Source organism: Nuphar pumila, chromosome 3 (genome assembly GCF_984573655.1).
Source record: "Nuphar pumila chromosome 3, dmNupPumi1.hap1.1, whole genome shotgun sequence".
NCBI lineage: Eukaryota > Viridiplantae > Streptophyta > Magnoliopsida > Nymphaeales > Nymphaeaceae > Nuphar > Nuphar pumila.
This window is the reverse complement of record NC_143251.1, coordinates 111367111-111385643: the sequence shown is the minus strand read 5'-3', so window position 1 is coordinate 111385643 and position 18533 is coordinate 111367111. Positions and strand designations below refer to the sequence as shown.

Sequence of the window (18533 nt, the reverse complement as noted above, 5' to 3'; positions counted from 1 at the left end):
GATGGTGAAGGAGAAGAAGAAGTCGGGGGGAAAAGGGGATCAGATGAAGAAATTTTTGATCGAAGGTGGAGGGGTGAAACACAGTGGACAGAGGCTGAAGAAGGGAATATGCGGAGGTGGAAAACGGATCCCCCCAATGGGGCTTCGTGCATCCCCTTTTAAGAAGGAAGAGAAGGTTCGAGAAGAGGAGGATTTCGGTTGGAGATGAGCGGCTTCTATGGGTGGCCGGGCGATGGAAGGATGAAGGAGGTGCGATGGGCAATGGAGGAGAGAGAAAGAGAGGGGGGAGATGAAGAGTTTCCGCCGCCACTCCTCTCCGAGGTCTCTCAAAGAAAAACCCTAAGAAGGGTTTATTTGTAAAAAAAAAAAAATTCTGGATTTTCCAAAAGAAGGCTCTTTCAACAACATTTTTCATAAAAATGGTTAAAAATGATTTTTTTTAGCAAAATTGATTTTTAAAAAGCTTAAACTCATTTATTTTTCTCATAATTTTGCAATTTTTTTTTTGTATTTTTAGGATAAAATTCTAAAGTTTGCGAGAAAACAGAGATTAAAACTAATTTTTTTATGTTTTTGCAAAAATATTTACAAAAGGGGAGTTTTTCTGAGAATTTAAAAGCTATTTTGAGGAAATTTCTTTAGAAATGGGTTTTGATCCGAATTTTTGGAGGAAATATGGATTTAAAGTGCTGGATTCGGATCCAGAATTAATTTTGAATATAGCTTTATGGAATTTAATTCAGAGAATCTGAAGAAATGACTTGATTTTCTCAGAAAACGGGATTAGGGGCAAAAGGGTATTTTTTACAAAACTTTGAAAAATTTGGGGTGTTCACACAAACCACTACTCGAGGGAGTTGAGGTCGGGTGGCTGCTGCGAAAACAAGAGAGAGGTGATCCGTAATGGTGGTGAACAAAGGAGGAGAGGGGGCTTCAGGTGGCGCAAGGCGTGCATTGCAATAAAAGAATTATTAAAATATAAAAACAAATTATTATCGTTAAAATATTTAAGAAATGCATGTCATGTTCTATTTTTTGGAAGAGTTTTCAAACTCGCGAGTCAAACCTGCGTTGCATGTCCTGCGTATCCTCGAGTATTTGTTGTGACATAGGCAATCAGTCAGTTGGATATCCAAACCAAACCCGATCAGGCTCATCCTAATTGACTCCGGTCAAGGTCCACGTACTAGAGTCAAATTCCACAGCTCCAACCAAACCGACTCACGAAATTGATCCCAGGCCCAAGACCCAGTTGCACCCTAGCATAGGCTCGCTCGCTTCTTGCGCTCAACGTTTTAGTAAATATTGCAAAAAACTGATTGGCTTTTCCGACATTACGCCCTTAGATAAACAACCCTAGCGTCTCTCCGACTCCCCCTTTAGACAGAGAGGGAGGAAGCGAGACGCTTGATTTCCGGTCTATCTTCGCCCAAAAGTCTTGCTGTTCTTCACGGAACAATGTCTCAGGTGACCCTTCTCCCCATCCGAGCCGCGTCATTTTCCATTACTTCGGTTTTTTGGTTTTTCTCATTGAGAAATTTGGTGCATAATTTCGTAAATTGGCGTAATTCGTGTCAAATACCGTTTTCTTTTCATGCGCTGGTTGATGGGCTTCGATTCTCATCAAGTTTTTTGGTTTACGATGTCGTCGATAATGGGTTTTAGCCGTATTGCGGTTTTCCCCTCTTTATTTTGTGTTTGGCGTTAGTTTTTGTCATTCTAGTGATTCATAAGTTGTATTGCACGAGACGTTTCGAGCTCTGGAGTTCTCCCTTCAGATATCTAGAATATTGGCGATTCTAGGGTTTTATTTACTTATTTTTGTTTAGTTTTGGTGCTTCTAGGCTTTTTGCCTTTGGGACCTTTGAAACATTCGTATCATCTTGCATATCGTAGTTGTTTTGGGTTCTATGTTGATAAGTTTTGGGCGTTTTAAGGCTGTGATCTTTTACATCGTGAAGAATTGGCATAGGTGCAATATTTGGGCGTCGATGGGCTGGTTGCTGTAGGTTTTAGAAAAATATTAAAGGCAAGAATAGAGTTTGAATGCATGGGTTTTATGGGTTTTAACGGGAGATCAATGGAAACATAGAAATCAAACTCACGAGATTGAGCCGAGGGGCATGTAGTGGGGAACAACAAGTATGCTTCTTGATCTTGATATCTACTGTGGGCACTGTTTCTTGTTTTCCAGATTATGAGGTTCGGAAATAGATAACTTGACATCATTTGGTGTAGATGGCAGTATGGTAACGTTTTCTGTTTTCACTGGCATTTAGGGATAGAGGGAATTTGGGTTGTCGAAGTTCATGGGCTTTTACAGACTCTGGGTACTGCTTAGGATCCCAATTGTGATTGATTTAAACATTGTCTCTGCCACTGTCCTGGCTGCACAATGTTTTCCACTAGTTTTCTATTAGTTTTTGCATATATGTATTAATTGTTGAATTCTACAAGCTGTAAAAGGTGTTACATAGTGCACTTACATGTATTTCATATGTAAAGTGAACTGTACTTCTACAGCTGCTTCATGTTCAAACACATATCATCTGTTCATGACGGCCATTGCCTTGTGGCAAAATGTGTTCTAGCACCTTTTTTGTTCATTTCCAATGCATTACGTTTCTGGCCTGTTTTCCTTTGAACCATTCATGATGAACATTTTCTCATTTTTCCTTTTTGCTTGAAAAAATCTCATCCATGTTTACTTCTCAATGTTCTCATATATTTCATTATTGTCATCCAGTTTTGATGATTATTGACCTCTTTACATTATTTCACATAATTCATAATGTTGATATTGTTTTGCATGCTAAAGTATTTATTCATTATTGAGATTGTTAATTTCTGGTGAAGAATGCACAAGCTGAATTTTGTGCTCTAGCGAATTTCTCTTTCTTGTGCTAATTTTCTTTTACGTGCGTGATTCCTTTCATAGGTGGATAATCGCAATTCTTCTGCAACCAAACGTGCTCGAACTGATGGTATGTATATATTTGCTTATACTCTTTTTATATTTGTATTTTGCAGTTTGAGCAACCTATCAACCATGTAAACATGGTTTTCTGTGCCATTTGTATGTACACAATTGCACATGCATAGATACGTGCAAGTGAGCGGTTCTAACCTGCCGTTATTGAGTCATTTTCTCTCTCTTTCTATTTTTTCCCAACATACTCATTTTATAACCATTTACTGAATGTGGGTTTATGAGATCAGATGTCAATAGCCATTGGTGTTCCAGATGTGCTTTCCAATATTTGACTAGACCTGATGGAGTTGGCTTGGGGTTTTCAAAATCTGAATCTGACAAGATTATGAATGAAATCATTGACACAAATTGTCAAATTGTATCTATTAAGGGCAAGTTAACTGTATCTGAATTGGAAAGCGTTTTCCCTATTCAAGTCTAAATCCAAATAAATTATTGGATAAATCAGGTTTTGTAGTATGTGCATCCACATAGAATCTTAACCTTTTGCATCTCTGGTACCTTCTTTTTTTACTTCATATAGTAAAGACAAAAATCTGTATGCTGTTTCCATTTCATGTAGGCAATCTATATCTCAGATATTCTTTGCTGCAACCTAGTTTGAAATTGTTTAAGCTGCTATTGCTCGTTTTTGATACAGATGTGCTTGATGTTGTTTCAATTTCTATTAAAGTGGGCAATACAAGATGAGAAAATGCATGTTCTATAATTCTATTCTCCACAAACTTTTTCAGTTCTTCCTTTGTAGCTTTTCTTCCCTCAAATGGAGTTTGGTCTCGAGTTTTTATTTTTCTGTGTTATTATTTGTGGTCAATACAGGTAGCCGTAGAGAAGATGATTGGACATGCCCTAGCTGTGGAAATGTCAACTTTTCTTTTAGGACCACTTGCAACATGAGAAATTGTACCCAATCAAGGCCCACAGATCATAACTTGGTACATATTTTAAAATCCTTGACATTTATCTGAAATTTAGACAAGCAACTTTATTATATGTGCATGCTATTCTTTGATTAGATTCCTGTAAGATATAAAATTTTAAGATTACAAAGTCCAAGTTATTTTGGAGGTACCAGTATGCTTCACCTGTTTGACCTAGTACTACAGTCCACCTTCTAGTTTTGGTGTTACATGGATAATATAGCAATGCAGTGTTTGCTCAATTAATCTACATTCATTATACCAATTGTGGGTGCAGCATCAGCCTCTTTATTTACATAGGAATGATTTAATCAGAGGTTTTAAACATAATTTGGTAGTTTGTGTTGGTTATGCTTGACACGCTGAGTTTGCACATGATACAAAATATGATAAAATAAAAGCAAATTTACATGCTGCTCTGTATTTATCTTCTATTTACATTTCAACTTGTAAATACTGGGTGTGTTGCTGATTTGTTGGGAGTTGTTGAAGATTTATGAAAATTATTTGTTTCTGTTGTGATTTTATTTCATTTCCTTGCAAGGCGTCAGTTATATTTTGCTGCTGGGGCTGTTACTAAGACCTATGAAACATTTGTATATCAAGATATTCTGTCTTCCAGTTCTATTAGTTGTTGGGAAATTATATATCTTTGCACGATATCATGTGAAGGTTCACTAAAGCCTTTATTTGCCCTTTTGTACATGTGAAATGTTACCTCCATATCCAATTTTTAGTGTTGAGACATTTCTATTTGTCATATGATTCATATTTTGTGCCAAAAGTAAGCCATTTTTGGCATTTGTTGCTTATATTCATGAGCTATTTTTTTGCTGAAATGATTCTTCCATGTCACAAGCAATCTAACTCATGTAGGTTAGAAATTTAAAATTGTAGAGATTTACTGACTTCTGATTGTTACACATAAGAATAGTTGCTTATTCAAATAATTTTTAATTGAATACGAAAATAAGAAACTTCTACTAGGTTTTACATGCCTTCAGCTTCAAAGGTCAAAATCTGGCAGTGAAGAATCACCCACTCCTTTTCACAGTCCCCTCAAAACTCTCAGCCTTGCTGCATATACAATGTAAATTTTGTGATCATTCTGCATGCCTCTTGTGAGAGCAGCCAAATTAAGTAAGATGTTAGACGTGTCATCAATGTAATGAAACAAGAGCCTTCAATCAAGAACAAAAGTGCCCATCAAAGATCCAAGTGGACAAGTACAAGTGTCCACTAAGGGTATGTTTGATGGCTTGTCCAGGATTGGACGAAATGAACAAAAAAGACGGAACGAAACATTGGTTCTATTCGTTCTGTAACAACTGTTCCAAGTCCAACGTTTGTTTGGACCGTACTCAGATGCTATGTTCCAAATGTCCGTTGTTTGATGACGATGTGAGAACAACTTGGACAGTCATGGATAATGGGTCAAATTACTTTGTTTTGGATCGTATGACCCAATCCGTCCACCATTTTACATGTTTTAACAAGTTTATTATGGTTTTTTGCCCGAATATGGATCCAAGTACGAAATTATGTCTACAATCATGAATTTTTGCCCTCAATATGGATTTGGAATTGGATTTTTGCCCAAAATATGAACTTTTGCCACGAATATAGATCTCGATTTGGATTTTTTCCCCGAATATGGATTTTTTCTCCGAATATGGATCTCAAATTGGATTTTTGCCCCGAATATGAATATTTGCCCCGAATATGGATCTCAAATTAGATTTTTTGCCTCGAATATGGATTTTTGCCTTGAAAACTTGGGGTTTCTGCCTTCTTCCTCTTTTGGGTCATGATCCGAGAGAAAACGACACGGATCCGAGCAAGACCCCGCAAATTGCAAACTTGAAGAATACCCATCAGTGCATCATTCAATATTTTTTTTTCAAGTAACCAACACGAAAAGCACGGGTTAGTTTTAGTTTGCCTTTCACTCATCCCCCAACTATTGCTGATGGAACATCGGGATGGTCAGCCAAGAGCTGATCACGCTCTGTTACATTATCAACTGTATGTGTTTCAGTCAATTGCACAGCTGTCAATAGACTATCTTCAGATGCATCGATGGTTGCCAGCATAGGTCTGTTGTCACCAAGAGTCAGTGTGTATAGGTCCTTGCCATGAAGAACTACAATGAGCACACCCGATCCAACAGATACTAAATTAGGACGCTCCTCCCTTTCCTGTTCAACCATTTGCATAAAATCATTCTCTGCTTGAGCAACTGCACTCCTCAAGCAATCCTTGACACCTTGACGAAATGGCTCTGATGATGGTTCTTCAGAAGATTGTGGAAACGTTTTCCCCTCTACAACATTATTAGAAGTCTCAAGTTTGTGGATCTTAAGAGCAGAATTGATTTTCATGTTTCTATTTTCTAAATTTTCAAGAGAGCTTTACAGGGTTAAAGTCATATCCCCTTGATGCTGATTCTGCAACAAATGCAGGTAAAACCCAATGTTTTCATTGAGGGTTATAGCCAAAAAGTCAGCTGCAACACGTCCATTAAAACCATCATAGACTCCACAGAATATCCATCCATTATCTTCAGAGCAAACAGCTAGGATTCTGTCTTCACCTGCAGCTCCACCAGCCACTTGTACATCCATCATAGCATTTAGAAAGCTTGACGCCTCAACACTAGCAGGAACACTCATAGTTCTTGACAAATCTTTATCGCTTTCAAGGACATCGTTGTCGGTAGATACACTCCCAAGAAAGGCTGAGATATTGCTTTGCGAAGATGATAAAGGATCCAACCTTGAGAGAGATGGAGAAGATGGCAGTGGTCGAAATGAATTTGGGGAAATCCAAACCCAAGAGAATAAAAAAGATAGGATTAAGACAAGGGAGCGGGTTTTAGGATAGAAAACAATGCAGGTTTCTGCGGTTAGAGTTTTGATTGAAAAGGATAAAGGAAAACGAAGAAGGTTTCGTTTGTACAACGATGCAAACCCCCCAAGATTTTGCAGAGCAAGAAGGTACGAGACTTGTGCAGTGGCAAAGCCAGGGGTGGGCGGTCGCCCACCCCAGAATTAGAAACAAAAAAAAAATGGATTGCTCCATCCCAACTTGATGTTGTCTGGGTTTGTCAAGCAGTCCAATGCAGGAGATTCGTGCAACTTCGAAAAAGACGTGCATCAAGACCTAAAATGTGAAGCACAACCAATATCACAAATCTCAGTATCATGATTTTCTCGGCAAGGGAACATCCTGAAATAAATTAAAGATTTGCTTCATCCAGAAATCTTGAAAAAAAGGAAAATAAAACATGAAAATAGGGGAAGACCTTTCACTTTTACAATTCTTCAACTGCCTCCGACGCCTACCTCCCAAATACAGAAGAAACCATGCCCAATCCAAACTATATTTGTCCATAAAACAAGCCAAGCTCTACTTGTGGTTTGTCTCTGAACTTTCTATTAACGTGAATGTCAGCTCTCTTGTCTGGACATCATGGCAACTAGACTCGGCCATTTCACACATTAAGGCTCTATTTAAGAGCATTTTTTTATGACAAAGGAACCCTCACCAAGAATCAGGTCACTTAATGAGGCCACCTCCCTGCGATGTAAAGCTCCAGATTGAGAGCCTTACGTGCCCCAGCTGTGTTAAAGAAACAACAACAGTCGTGTGACAGTCAATAAGGGCTATATTGTGGCTTCCCTCGTGTTCTCATGCTCTCTGCTGTTTGGGAGCTGCAGACATTCATCAAAGGATGCTTTTGGCAACTCCATCCTCAGACGCCACATTTTGGCAGCACATGGACATGGTGTTTCCATCTCAGTGCAAGGCTCTGAAACAGAGCCTAATTAAATCCACAAAAAACACTACAAATTTCGGTCCAGGCCCAGTCTGAGATTAGTGAAATCAACAAACAAAACACTGTCAAACGACAACCAACAACATCAAAATGCTTATTTAAGTTTTATCTCTGCACCAAAGACTGTGCCTCCAACCAGAATTTTTTGGCTCCGCCACTGGTCTGAATAAATGGATCGTTCTTCAAGACCATAGCATTGTCTCAGAGACCCGAAGTCTGCCCACCCAACGAAAAACTTCTGGGTCCGCCACTGGACTTGCGTGGAGGGGAGATGGGAGGTTTGTGCGTTTACCTTCCAGAGAGAGAGAGAGAGAGAGAGAGAGAGAGAGAGAGAGAGAGAGAGAGAGAGAAGCATGCAAAAAAAGGGGCTGACAGTGGTGGTGGGTTGTGATTTGAGAGAAGGGGCGGATCGGCGATGGTCGACCGGTGGTCAAAGGCCCGATGAAGCTCGATGGGGTGCCTCTGCGAAAGCAAGCACATGGACGAGAGGAGGAAGGCACGGGCGAACGCCGGCCTCCCGTGAAGCTAGGCAATGGAGGGTTCGACAGGGTCGCTAGCTGCTCAGAGAGGAACAGGGACAGTGGCACCAATGGGTCTACTCACTGAAGAGATATTGGGGAAGCAGACCGACCGATGCTTGAGAGAGAGAGACTCGTCCGTCGATGCTTTTTCTTTTTTTTTGTCCCCTCCGTTCCTGTTCATTTTGTAACGGGGGGGGTGGATTGAAAATTACACACTATAATGGACGCCAGATGCACGGAATGTCGTCCGCCGCATCCAATGTTTGTTAAACTTTGTGTTCTCAACGTCTTTTTCGTCCCGTGCGATGCACATGACAAGCCATCAAACATACCCTAAGGTCACACTAACAAAGCTCACAAAAAAACATACACAAGAAGGCTCAAATATAAAATAAATATTTTATTCATTCGACAATAATGCAAAAAACATATTACAAAGTGAAGGGGATCACCCCTATTTATATACAAATGGGAACTAAAAAAGGAGACTCAAATAGAGTTGTTGGAGCTAGTCCAACAACTCTATTTTTAGTCGTTACCAGAGTTGCCAGTCGAGGAAGCGGGTAGCGAGGCACTTCTAAAATTTTAGGAAGTGGGAAGCGCGTGACAACTTAGGAGCGAACCGGGAAGCGTCTCATAAGCGACCTAAGAAGCGAACCGGAAGCGACCTAAGAAGCGAAGAAGGAAGCGACATAGGATTCAAATGAGAAGTGAAAGGGAAGCGATTTTGGGATATGATTTCCAATTTTTATTGTTTTTTTATTTATTTTATGTTGATTGACAGATCGTATACATGAATTTAGTGTTCATCATTGTAAAATTGGCTGAGCATTGGAGATTCCAGATATTGTATTTGCTGTTAATGTCCCTGCACACAAATAGAACACCAAGAAAAAATATGCAGAATATATCTAAAGCTCGACACGATAACCAATAAAATATCACACAACTAGCTTCATATGAATATGAATACTCAACTATAGGCACCAAAAGTAAGCGAGAACTAACAATAAGTTCACATCCAAACTGAGTATATCACATTCATACTACCACAAATATCATACATGATGATATCCAATCCATTAATACAATTAGATGCACTTATCTCACAATGCTGATAAGAGCATCAAGCCAAATCCAGGTTACCGCCTCTAGTACCACTTCATAAGCATCGCGAGAACTCAGCCAAACATGAATAATATCAACCCAAATCACGTCTGTCTGATTGATGGTATACATCAAAACAACCAAAATTCAATCCATCCGAGACCCAAACACTCACCGATTGGATTACATCAAACAAAAAACCAAATCTGGACATAAGATACCTCAATATCCAAAAATCACCAGAAAATCGATAGAAAATCAACCACTCAACTGATTGTCGGACGTCGGAGGTCGCCGGAGAAGGTTGCTAAATCGGCTGAGCGAGAGGGAGGAGGAGAGGCTCAAAAGAGGCGTGAAAAAAAACCCTAAGCCTCTCTTTTGAGTTTTTATTTCATGACTTTTTAAAATTTCCCATTTTGCCCTTAATGAAAAAATTCTTTCTTTAAAAAAAGGGTAAAATGGTAAAATGCAATGGGGTATGCGTACCCCATTAAAGGGGGACACGCTTCTTGTCATAAGCGTGCGCTTTCCCGCGCGTTTCGGAAGCACCGCGTTTCACGCTTCCGAAGCGCGTAGCAAGGGCGCTTCCAGTAACTCTACGTTGGACTAGCTCCAAGCTCCAACGGCTATCAAACTAGTCAACAATGTGTTGACTAGTTTGAATCTAGTTCAAATAGAACTATACAAAAAGAAAATAAAAAGAAAGAAAGAAAAATATATAAATACATGTATAATATGTGTGTATATATGTATATAATACATGTACATACATTGATATGTACACATATCTATACCTATATATATTATATGTATACACCATATGTATAAATATATATACAATTTTAACACTCCCCCTCAAACTTGCGGTACTATGATCGAAAGTCTGCCTAAAAGGAAGTGAAATCTGGGAGCACTGAGAGGTTTGTTGAAGAAGTCTGCTAACTGATATTTTGATGTAACACAAGGCATATCAATAGTCCCATGTAGATACTCCTCTCATATGTAGTGACAATCCATTTGTATATGTTTAGTAAGTTCATGAAATGTACCGTTGCTGGCAATATAGATTGTAGTCTTGTTATTACAACACATGCGTGATGCTTAGGTCACTTGAACTCTTATATCGGTCAACAATCTTTTCTTGTTAGGGATTCTAAATTTGATTTGGATGAGTGCTGTCGAATATGGACAGCCCTGTTCATATGCCTTTAGATACGAATGGCTGCCATATATGAACAGTCTGCCCACTTGTATTTGAGATAATTTTTTTTTGAAATGCATGTTCTTGTGCATATGAGTTTAGACTGGCAAAAAAAAATCTGTAATAAGAGTCTTCTGAATGCCTATGTGGCTAGTTTTAGATGAAAGAAAAAACATTTTTGAAATGCATGTTCTTGTGTATATAAGTTTAGACTTGCAAAAAATTCTGTAATAAGAGTCTCGTGAATGCCTATGTGGTTAGTTATAGATGAAAGAAAAAAAAAAATTCGAAAATGCATGTTCTTGTGCATGAGTTTAGACTTGCAGACAAAAAAAATCTGTAATAAGAGTTGTGAATGCCTATGTGGTTAGTTATAGATGAAAGATTTTTTTTTTCTGAAATGCATGTTATTCTGCATATGAGTTTACACTTGAAATTTTTTTTTGTAATAAGAGTCTTTTGAATGCCTATGTGGTTAGTTGTAGATGAAAGTTTTTTTTTTTGAAATGCATGTTCTTGTGCATATGAGTTTAGACTTAAAAAAAAAATTTGTAATAAGAGTCTTGTAAATTTTTTTTTGTAGTGAGTCTTGTAATAAGAATTTTGTGTAAAAAAAGTGAGACCTTCTGTTGCTTCTTGCATCGCCACGAAATCAAAGATTCACCTAAAAAATATGAAAACCAAAGTTGCCAGTCGAGGAAGTGGGAGCGGGAACTGAAGCACTTTCAAAATTTTAGGAAGCAGAAAGTGTGAGACAACTTAGAAGCGAACAAAGAATCGTCTCAAAAGCAACCTACGAAGCGAGTGGGAAGCGAAAAAAGAGCAAACCTACACTGTATATTGGACGCGGTGGACGCGCAGAACGCCGTCCGCCGCGTCCAATGTTAGTTAAAAAAGATGTTCTAAACGTCTGTTTTGTCCCGTGCGACGCACAGGATGAGCCATCAAACATGCCCTAAGGGCACTCATCTAAAATAATATTTTATTCATTCAACAATAATGTAAGAAGCATATTACAAGGTGAGGGGTATGTACACATATATATTCCTACATATATTATATTATATATATACAATTTTAAATGGCTAGTAAATCCATTTGCAATGCCAGATAAGCATGTTGGATTTTTTTTTTTGCTTGTGCCTAGCCAAATTCTGTATAAATTCTGAATGTCTGGATCACTTCTGAACATTACTTTCAGGGCTCGAACCATCAAAAAAGGTAATTTCATCTAAATTTAATTTTCTTGTTAGCCACAATCAACCATCCAGTGTTCATATTTATATCTATTAGATGAAGAAACACTAGTTTATGAGCCTTCAAAGTGATAAATGAGGCTCTCTTGAGTATAGTGGCTGGTGCCTCACTCATGAGTCACAAGGGAAGCAGTCGGTCAGTCCTTTGACTGATACCTCCCAGGTATCTTGGGCCTCTTCTTTGTATTCAGTGCTTAGCTACTGGAAGAGTCAAACTCCACCTTAATGTCCTCGATTTTCCTTTTTCTGACAACTATTGATAGAACATGTCTGTCTATTTTGTATTTAATGTACCTTTGAGAATTAAGTCCTTGAGGTGGTTTCATTTTGAACACTCATATGAATTTTACTGCTATTGAGACCAATGATCTTAAACATAGAGTGCTACCTAATGAGATTTAAAGGCTCGGTCAGAATCATTGTTATGATTCTTTAGCTGCCAAACATAAAGAACCAGTTGACTGGTTACTTATCCCTGGGAACTTTTTTTGTGTTATTCAACTAGCAAGACAGCCTTCAATGGAGACTTCTAAGAACGTATTAACAGTTTTCTCATCCTTTTTGGCAATGCCGGACCTAGGTATGGATCTATGCCCTAGAGATGTGCTCTAGAGCAGGAATTATCTCTGCATGCAATAGTGTTTGCTTTGTTTGTCCTAATGGAAAAGGTAGACACCATTGATAACCTTTAAAAGACAGTGTTGCGTCTTGCCAGCAATTGTCTGATATGTGGCTGTGAAGAGGAATCTAGCTGACACATTTTTTGGTTATGCTCATCCTTTCAGAAGTTGTTTAACCTTTCTTGGTCGGGTCTGAGTCAGGCCAGAAACATGGTTTAGGGAACTTCTCTTTGTCCCAGAGTCTCTTAGTAGGTCATGCAAATGGTGGTGTGTTTGGAAGTGGTGACTGTTCACTGCTTAGTGGGGTCTATGGTTAAAATGGAATGATAGAATCTTTAAGAAAATTTCTCTTGCCTAACTGCCATTCACCAGCATATCTAGGTAGACATTCTTTACTGTGCCAAAGCTAGTTGGGCTTGAAAGGATCTATCTCAGATAGGCAGAGCTAGAGTTGGGATCATTTAGCATCTATTTGTTCCCATTCCTTTCTCTTTATGTTTGTATATCGGTGACTGCTCGTCACCTTTCTTATTTTAATAAATCTTTTTCATTCTTCTCAACAAAAAAGTTGGTTGCCATGCCGTGATGTTCCTTCTTCCTTTTATTTGTTCTGGTGATTGACATGCATTAATATGCATAGTTGGACAGCAACTTTGATTTTCTATTCTCTAACATTAGAATCATAATTTCGTACTTTTCATTTATGCAGTTGTGAAACTTAGTAGTATGCTGTGCTTAAGGTTTTGTAATTGTGAAACAACTCCCAATGCACCTGGCTTTGTTAAATTTGAGTCATGGGATGAAACTTGAAAGATGGTTGATTATTTCACTGGACAGCTGTTTGAAATGGGACTTCTCTGCATGCATTTTTCTATATCAAATTATTAATCATAGTCTAAATTGCAATACTACAAAATGATCAGTCACTAGTGGTTTTTTCACTGGACAGCTGTTTGAAATGGGACTTCTCTGCATGCATTATTCTATATCAAATTATTAATCATAGTCTAAATTGCAATACTACAAAATGATCAGTCACTAGTGGTTTTGTATTTCAGTGTATTGGTCATTATGCTTCTCTTTTTACTAGCAAGGTCTTTGAAAGATCTCTTTTTAAATTAATGCTGTTCTCTTTTGATATATTTATAACTCGGGCTACTTTTCTCCAGAAAACTGCGAAACCTCCTCAAGGTTTCAACTCATCGGCTCCTTACATGGGTCATGGTGGTGCTTCATCAATGTACCTTGGTATGCCACCATATGGGTCATCTATCTTTGGTGGAACTTCAATGCCTCCTTACAATGTCCCTTTCTCTGGAGGATCGGGCTATCCTTACGACTATGCTAACCGCCTTCCTGGTGGAAGTCCTTATGGGCCTCTGATGTCTGGACCGAATCCTTATTCTGGTGGATCTGTAATGGGAACTGGTAATGAGGCAAACATTGTTTGATTTCAGATGGTTTTAGAGGGAATTTTATTTTCTGAAAGCCAAACTTTGTTTTCAGAAGGAACCATCTAGATCTCCATTAATGTTGTTCATATCCTGTGTCTGTTGATTTTCTTTCTTTTTTTCTTTGTGACACAGGTGGAGTATATGGTATGCCTTCTCTTATGGACCGATATGGAATGGGACTGCCTGTGGCTCCTGGTGTCATGGTAACTTATCAAATGTGTAATTTGGAGTATTCGTATCATCATTTTCTTTTCTTGTTTGTTCTTTTCTAGTCAAACTTCCATCGAGTTTCGAATTTAATTGCTGATTCTTGTTAATCCATCCACAGAACTTACTGAGTCTCTCTCTCTCTCTCTCTCTCTCTCTCTCTCTCTCTCTCCTGGCCCATGCATGTGAACCATAAATTTGTTTTCTTTTGTCAATTTTCATTTTATAATCACTCTGTTTGCAAGAATAAACATTAAACTGTTTGTGTTCACACTTCAAAGATCACAGAGGCCCCACTTCACTTTGAAATATGAATTGAACTCTGTTTCAGGGTGCTCGGCCTGGCCCATTTGCAGATAATTATCAAAAACGTGGTGGAGGTAAGCCTGGATTGTTCACCGTGACCTTCATTGATGCATTTTTTCCAATGATTTTACTCGATTAAAGTATGCACATCATGCAGATGGTATGCGAGATAGTGACTGGACCTGCCCTAAGTGTGGAAATGTTAATTTCGCCTTCCGATCTGTTTGTAACATGAGGAAGTGTGGTACTCCAAAGCCTGGTACTCAGTCAAAGGTTAGTTTTCAGTTGTCCCATTCCATAGGGTGATTTGTTGTGTCCTCTTTGTTCATTTGGTTCCTTTTGGGTTTTTGATGGTTCATCCAAGATTGGACGAAACAACAGAACATAACAGATAGAACACATGTTCTATAACAACTGTACCATGTTCAGCGTTTGTTTTGACTAGATAAGAAGTTGTGTTCCTTGTGTCCAGTGTTTGATTTTTATGCTGTGCGGTCAGCTTGGACATAGATAATGGGTAAGATTTGTACAACTCGATCCGCTCAACCATACGTGTGTTTTAACATGTTTATTATGGATTTTAGCTTCGGATATGGATCTAAAAACTATAATATGTTTAAAATTTGGGTAATTTGAAAACAGTCGAATTGATATTTTTTTGATATATAAATGCTTTAATCGGTGTTATATTGGATCTAATTCTGAAAGTTTATAACAAATTTATGGATTTTAGCCCCAAATATGGATCTCAAACTGGATCCAAGTACGGAAAAAGTCTAAATTTTGGGTAATTTGAGAAAAAAATAAAAGTTCATATTTTTTAATATACAAATGCAAAAACCATAAATAAATCATAAAACCCTAAAATGGAAGAAAACAAACCATAAATAAACTAAAATACCCTAAACTACAAGAAAAATAAACCATAAAATCAAAGAAACCATAAATAAACTGTAAAATTAATTATAAAAATCCCTAATTCAAACCTAATGAAAGAAGATCAAAGAAAAACGACCATAATCAAATACAATAAAAACACTAATCAAATTGAGTATAAGGAGCTCTAATTAAAGAAATTTGATTCAAAACCCTAATCCAAGAAAATCAGAGAACCCTAATCAAATTGAATCTCTAAAACCCTAATTAAAGATATTTGATTCAAAGTCCTAATCAAATCAAAGGAAAGCCCTAATAAAATAAATAACAAAATCCCTAATTAAAGATATTTGATTCAAAGCCTTAGTCAATGAAAATCAAAGAAAAAACCCTAATCAATGAAAATTAAAGGAAAAACCTAATCAATAAAAATCAAAGGAAAAAAAAATCTAATCAACGATAATCAATGAAAAAAGAACCTAAGCAAAGAAAATAAAAAAAAGCCTTAACCAAAGAAGAAGAGAGAGAGAGAGAGAGAGAGAGAGAGAGAGAGAGAGAGAGAGAGAGAGAGAGAGAGAGAGAGAGTTTCAACGTTCTGCAGACGCGTGGTCCGTGCACCCGCAGTGTCCCATGCGTCGATCAAACACACCCTTTGGTCTTGTGATAGAAGCATAATATACCTAGGGTTCGTGCCTTTGTTGTTTTCTATTTGATTTATGGTTTTGGTTCCCTGATGGAGTCACTGTTTACTGATTTCAGGGTGGAAAGGGTGACAATGCCAAAGGCTCCAGTAAGTCTTTTTGTCTCTCTACACACACACACACACACACACACATTCATACCAGTAAAATGCCTTGGCAGTAGAAATAGAATGATTTCCTTAACTTGATCCAAGACATGTTTGGTAATAGGTGGTTGATATTAATCACTTAATGAGGTGTGATCTGCTTGACCCCATCAATGAGAATGCCTTGATGGGGATTGCCATTATCATTTAGTATAGGTCATGTTTTGGTATCTGTGGTACAGTTTTATATCCGTGAATGTCCATGGATGCTGATTTCAGTTTTTTATTCCGCTCCCGTGCTGGAACTGCAGAATCAAGTATGCCTGAAGGTAGTTGGAAATGTGAAAAGTGTAATAACATTAATTACCCATTTAGAACCAAGTGCAATAGAGCAAACTGTGGTGCGGAGAAGCCATCAGAGTCAAAGAATTCTCCTAGGTCAGCGACTGAGGAGGAACAGGTTTGTATTCAAATGTTTTTGTTTTTGTCCCCATGCCACTACCTCCTATTGTTACTTGTACATGAACCGAAAATTATTAAAGTATCTTATTGGTTCCTTCGTGAGAATAAGTTCTTTTGGAAACTTTGTTTTTCAATTCTTTTTATATGGTATGTTTTTTTTTTTGAATTCTTTTTATATGGTATGAATTTTTACTGCACCCGTTGATCTTTCATTATGCTAATGTTCCAGTGAGTACTAGAATCCCTTTGAGGGTTGAGAAGGTCCAGAGTCGTCGTTGGCGTCGCTCACATATGGGTCTCTGAAAGTCAGTCATGTGTCATCCTGTTGCAGCGGGTTGTCAAGTTACTTCGCCTTCTCATGATCCATGTTTAACTTGTATTAGCAGCAACCTGGTCTCAACTTGGAAATGAATTTTCTTGTCATTGTGGATCATATTCTTGAAAACATATGCATTGGCTACAATTACATGTTGGTTATTGTCGGTTGTTAGTAGTTAGTTTTTGTTGTGGATTAAATTCTTGTCTGTTCTGGTGGTACTCCTCTTAGCCCCTTTGATATGAGCCACCTAGTCTTATAGATAGAACGTGAGGGTTATTGGGAGCCTGTAAACTGCTTTCAGAAGTATTATGTTTTTTTAGCGTTCATGCATTCAGTTCTTTCTTTTTGATGGGTCTCCATAAGGCTGTTTTCCTATCATCAGATCCATAAGGTTTTGTTTTCAGCAAGGTTTTGTTTCGTGTTGGCTGATCTGTTGGAAGAAAAGGGTAGATTCTGATCTTGAATTTGTATAAGGATATGTTAGAAAGTGTTGCCGCTGTCTTGTGTTGTTCATTGTGTTTTGAGTCATGTTTTCCTTGGCTATGCCAAAGTTCTCCAGGTCTTGTCATGGCATCTTTCTGCTTTCTATATTGGATAGCATCTAAATTTGATGCTGGATTCTGTGGGCTCTGGTTTGGTTTGTATGATATTTTTGAAAGTCTACAGCTTACCTATTTACACATCTTTGTACTAAAACTTGGTTACCATGTGTCATCGGAAATAGCTTGGCATTGCTTGGAGGCTGGAGCAAATTTGAAGTTTCATGGTAATGTGAATCTGTTGAAACAGATGCAGTGCATGAACGGTTAGAAAAAAAAAACATGATCAGGATATTAATTTTATTTATTTATTTATTATTTTAGGCTGTGGTTGGCTGGGAAGTACCCTAGGGTTTTGAGGAGGGAGGGGGGGAGGGGGCTGTGTTTGTTTCAGACCCAGGTGGATCACAATTTGACCTGATTTTAGGGTATCGGTCTGGACCCAGCTCTAATCGGGTCTACTACAAGATAAACCATACCTGGATCTGATAAGAACTACATGAACCAGACCCAGACCATAACCGGTAAAATCATATATTTTTTTAGCATTTTTACATTTATAAATTGTGTCTTAATCGGAACTCGGGTCGGGTCCCAGTCTGGTATAAAATTTTACAAAGTATACCTGGGTCCATGTATTAGTTGGACCTTTGGGTCCAGACCAGGGTCTTCTTATTTGTCACCATACCTGGATCCTACAGGGTTTGGTCTAGGTAAACCCGACTCGTCTGTTGAGTGACTGAGTGATAGGAAGTGTTTTAACTTTTAAAGGTGGACTCAGTAAAACATCGGTGACATGTTAGAACACCCTGATCATGACTTTTTCGCCTAGGATTTTTTCCTTTTTATTTTGGGGATGGGGCGGTGCTTCTGTGGGTGATGGTTAATGGTAGTTCTCGTAATGAAGGGGAAATATTGGTGACATGTTAGGAGTACCGTAATCATGACTTAATCTGGTACATGCAACGATACTTAATATGATAATTCTATTCATTTGGTTTTTAGGTAGGAACTTTATGACTGGATGCTATCTTTTAAATGAGCTTGAGTTGAGGAAATATTTGACATAATAAGGTGGTATTCAACTTGGTGCAAGTTCAGATTTGAAACAGACTTGAACTCGTTTAC

At 38.1% G+C, this 18533-nt stretch overlaps 1 protein-coding gene across 1 annotated transcript; it reads left to right on the top strand.

The window, feature by feature from the left end:
• Positions 1 to 1335: 1335 nt before the first annotated feature.
• On the top strand, positions 1336 to 17197 carry LOC149843302 (ranBP2-type zinc finger protein At1g67325-like). Its single transcript, XM_089999714.1, has 10 exons — positions 1336 to 1467; positions 2939 to 2984; positions 3812 to 3927; positions 13625 to 13883; positions 14042 to 14112; positions 14448 to 14496; positions 14580 to 14695; positions 16058 to 16088; positions 16397 to 16545; positions 16777 to 17197. The coding sequence occupies exons 1-10, from the start codon at positions 1459 to 1461 to the stop codon at positions 16777 to 16779; spliced, it is 849 nt and encodes a 282-aa protein (XP_089855840.1). The 5' UTR covers positions 1336 to 1458; the 3' UTR covers positions 16780 to 17197.
• The last annotated feature ends 1336 nt before the right edge of the window (positions 17198 to 18533 follow it).

Coding starts and splice junctions, on each gene's coding strand:
- LOC149843302 (XM_089999714.1), top strand. Junction 3,928..13,624: donor GGCCCACAGATCATAACTTG/GTACATATTTTA, acceptor ACTTTTCTCCAG/AAAACTGCGAAACCTCCTCA. Junction 16,089..16,396: donor TGACAATGCCAAAGGCTCCA/GTAAGTCTTTTT, acceptor CTGGAACTGCAG/AATCAAGTATGCCTGAAGGT.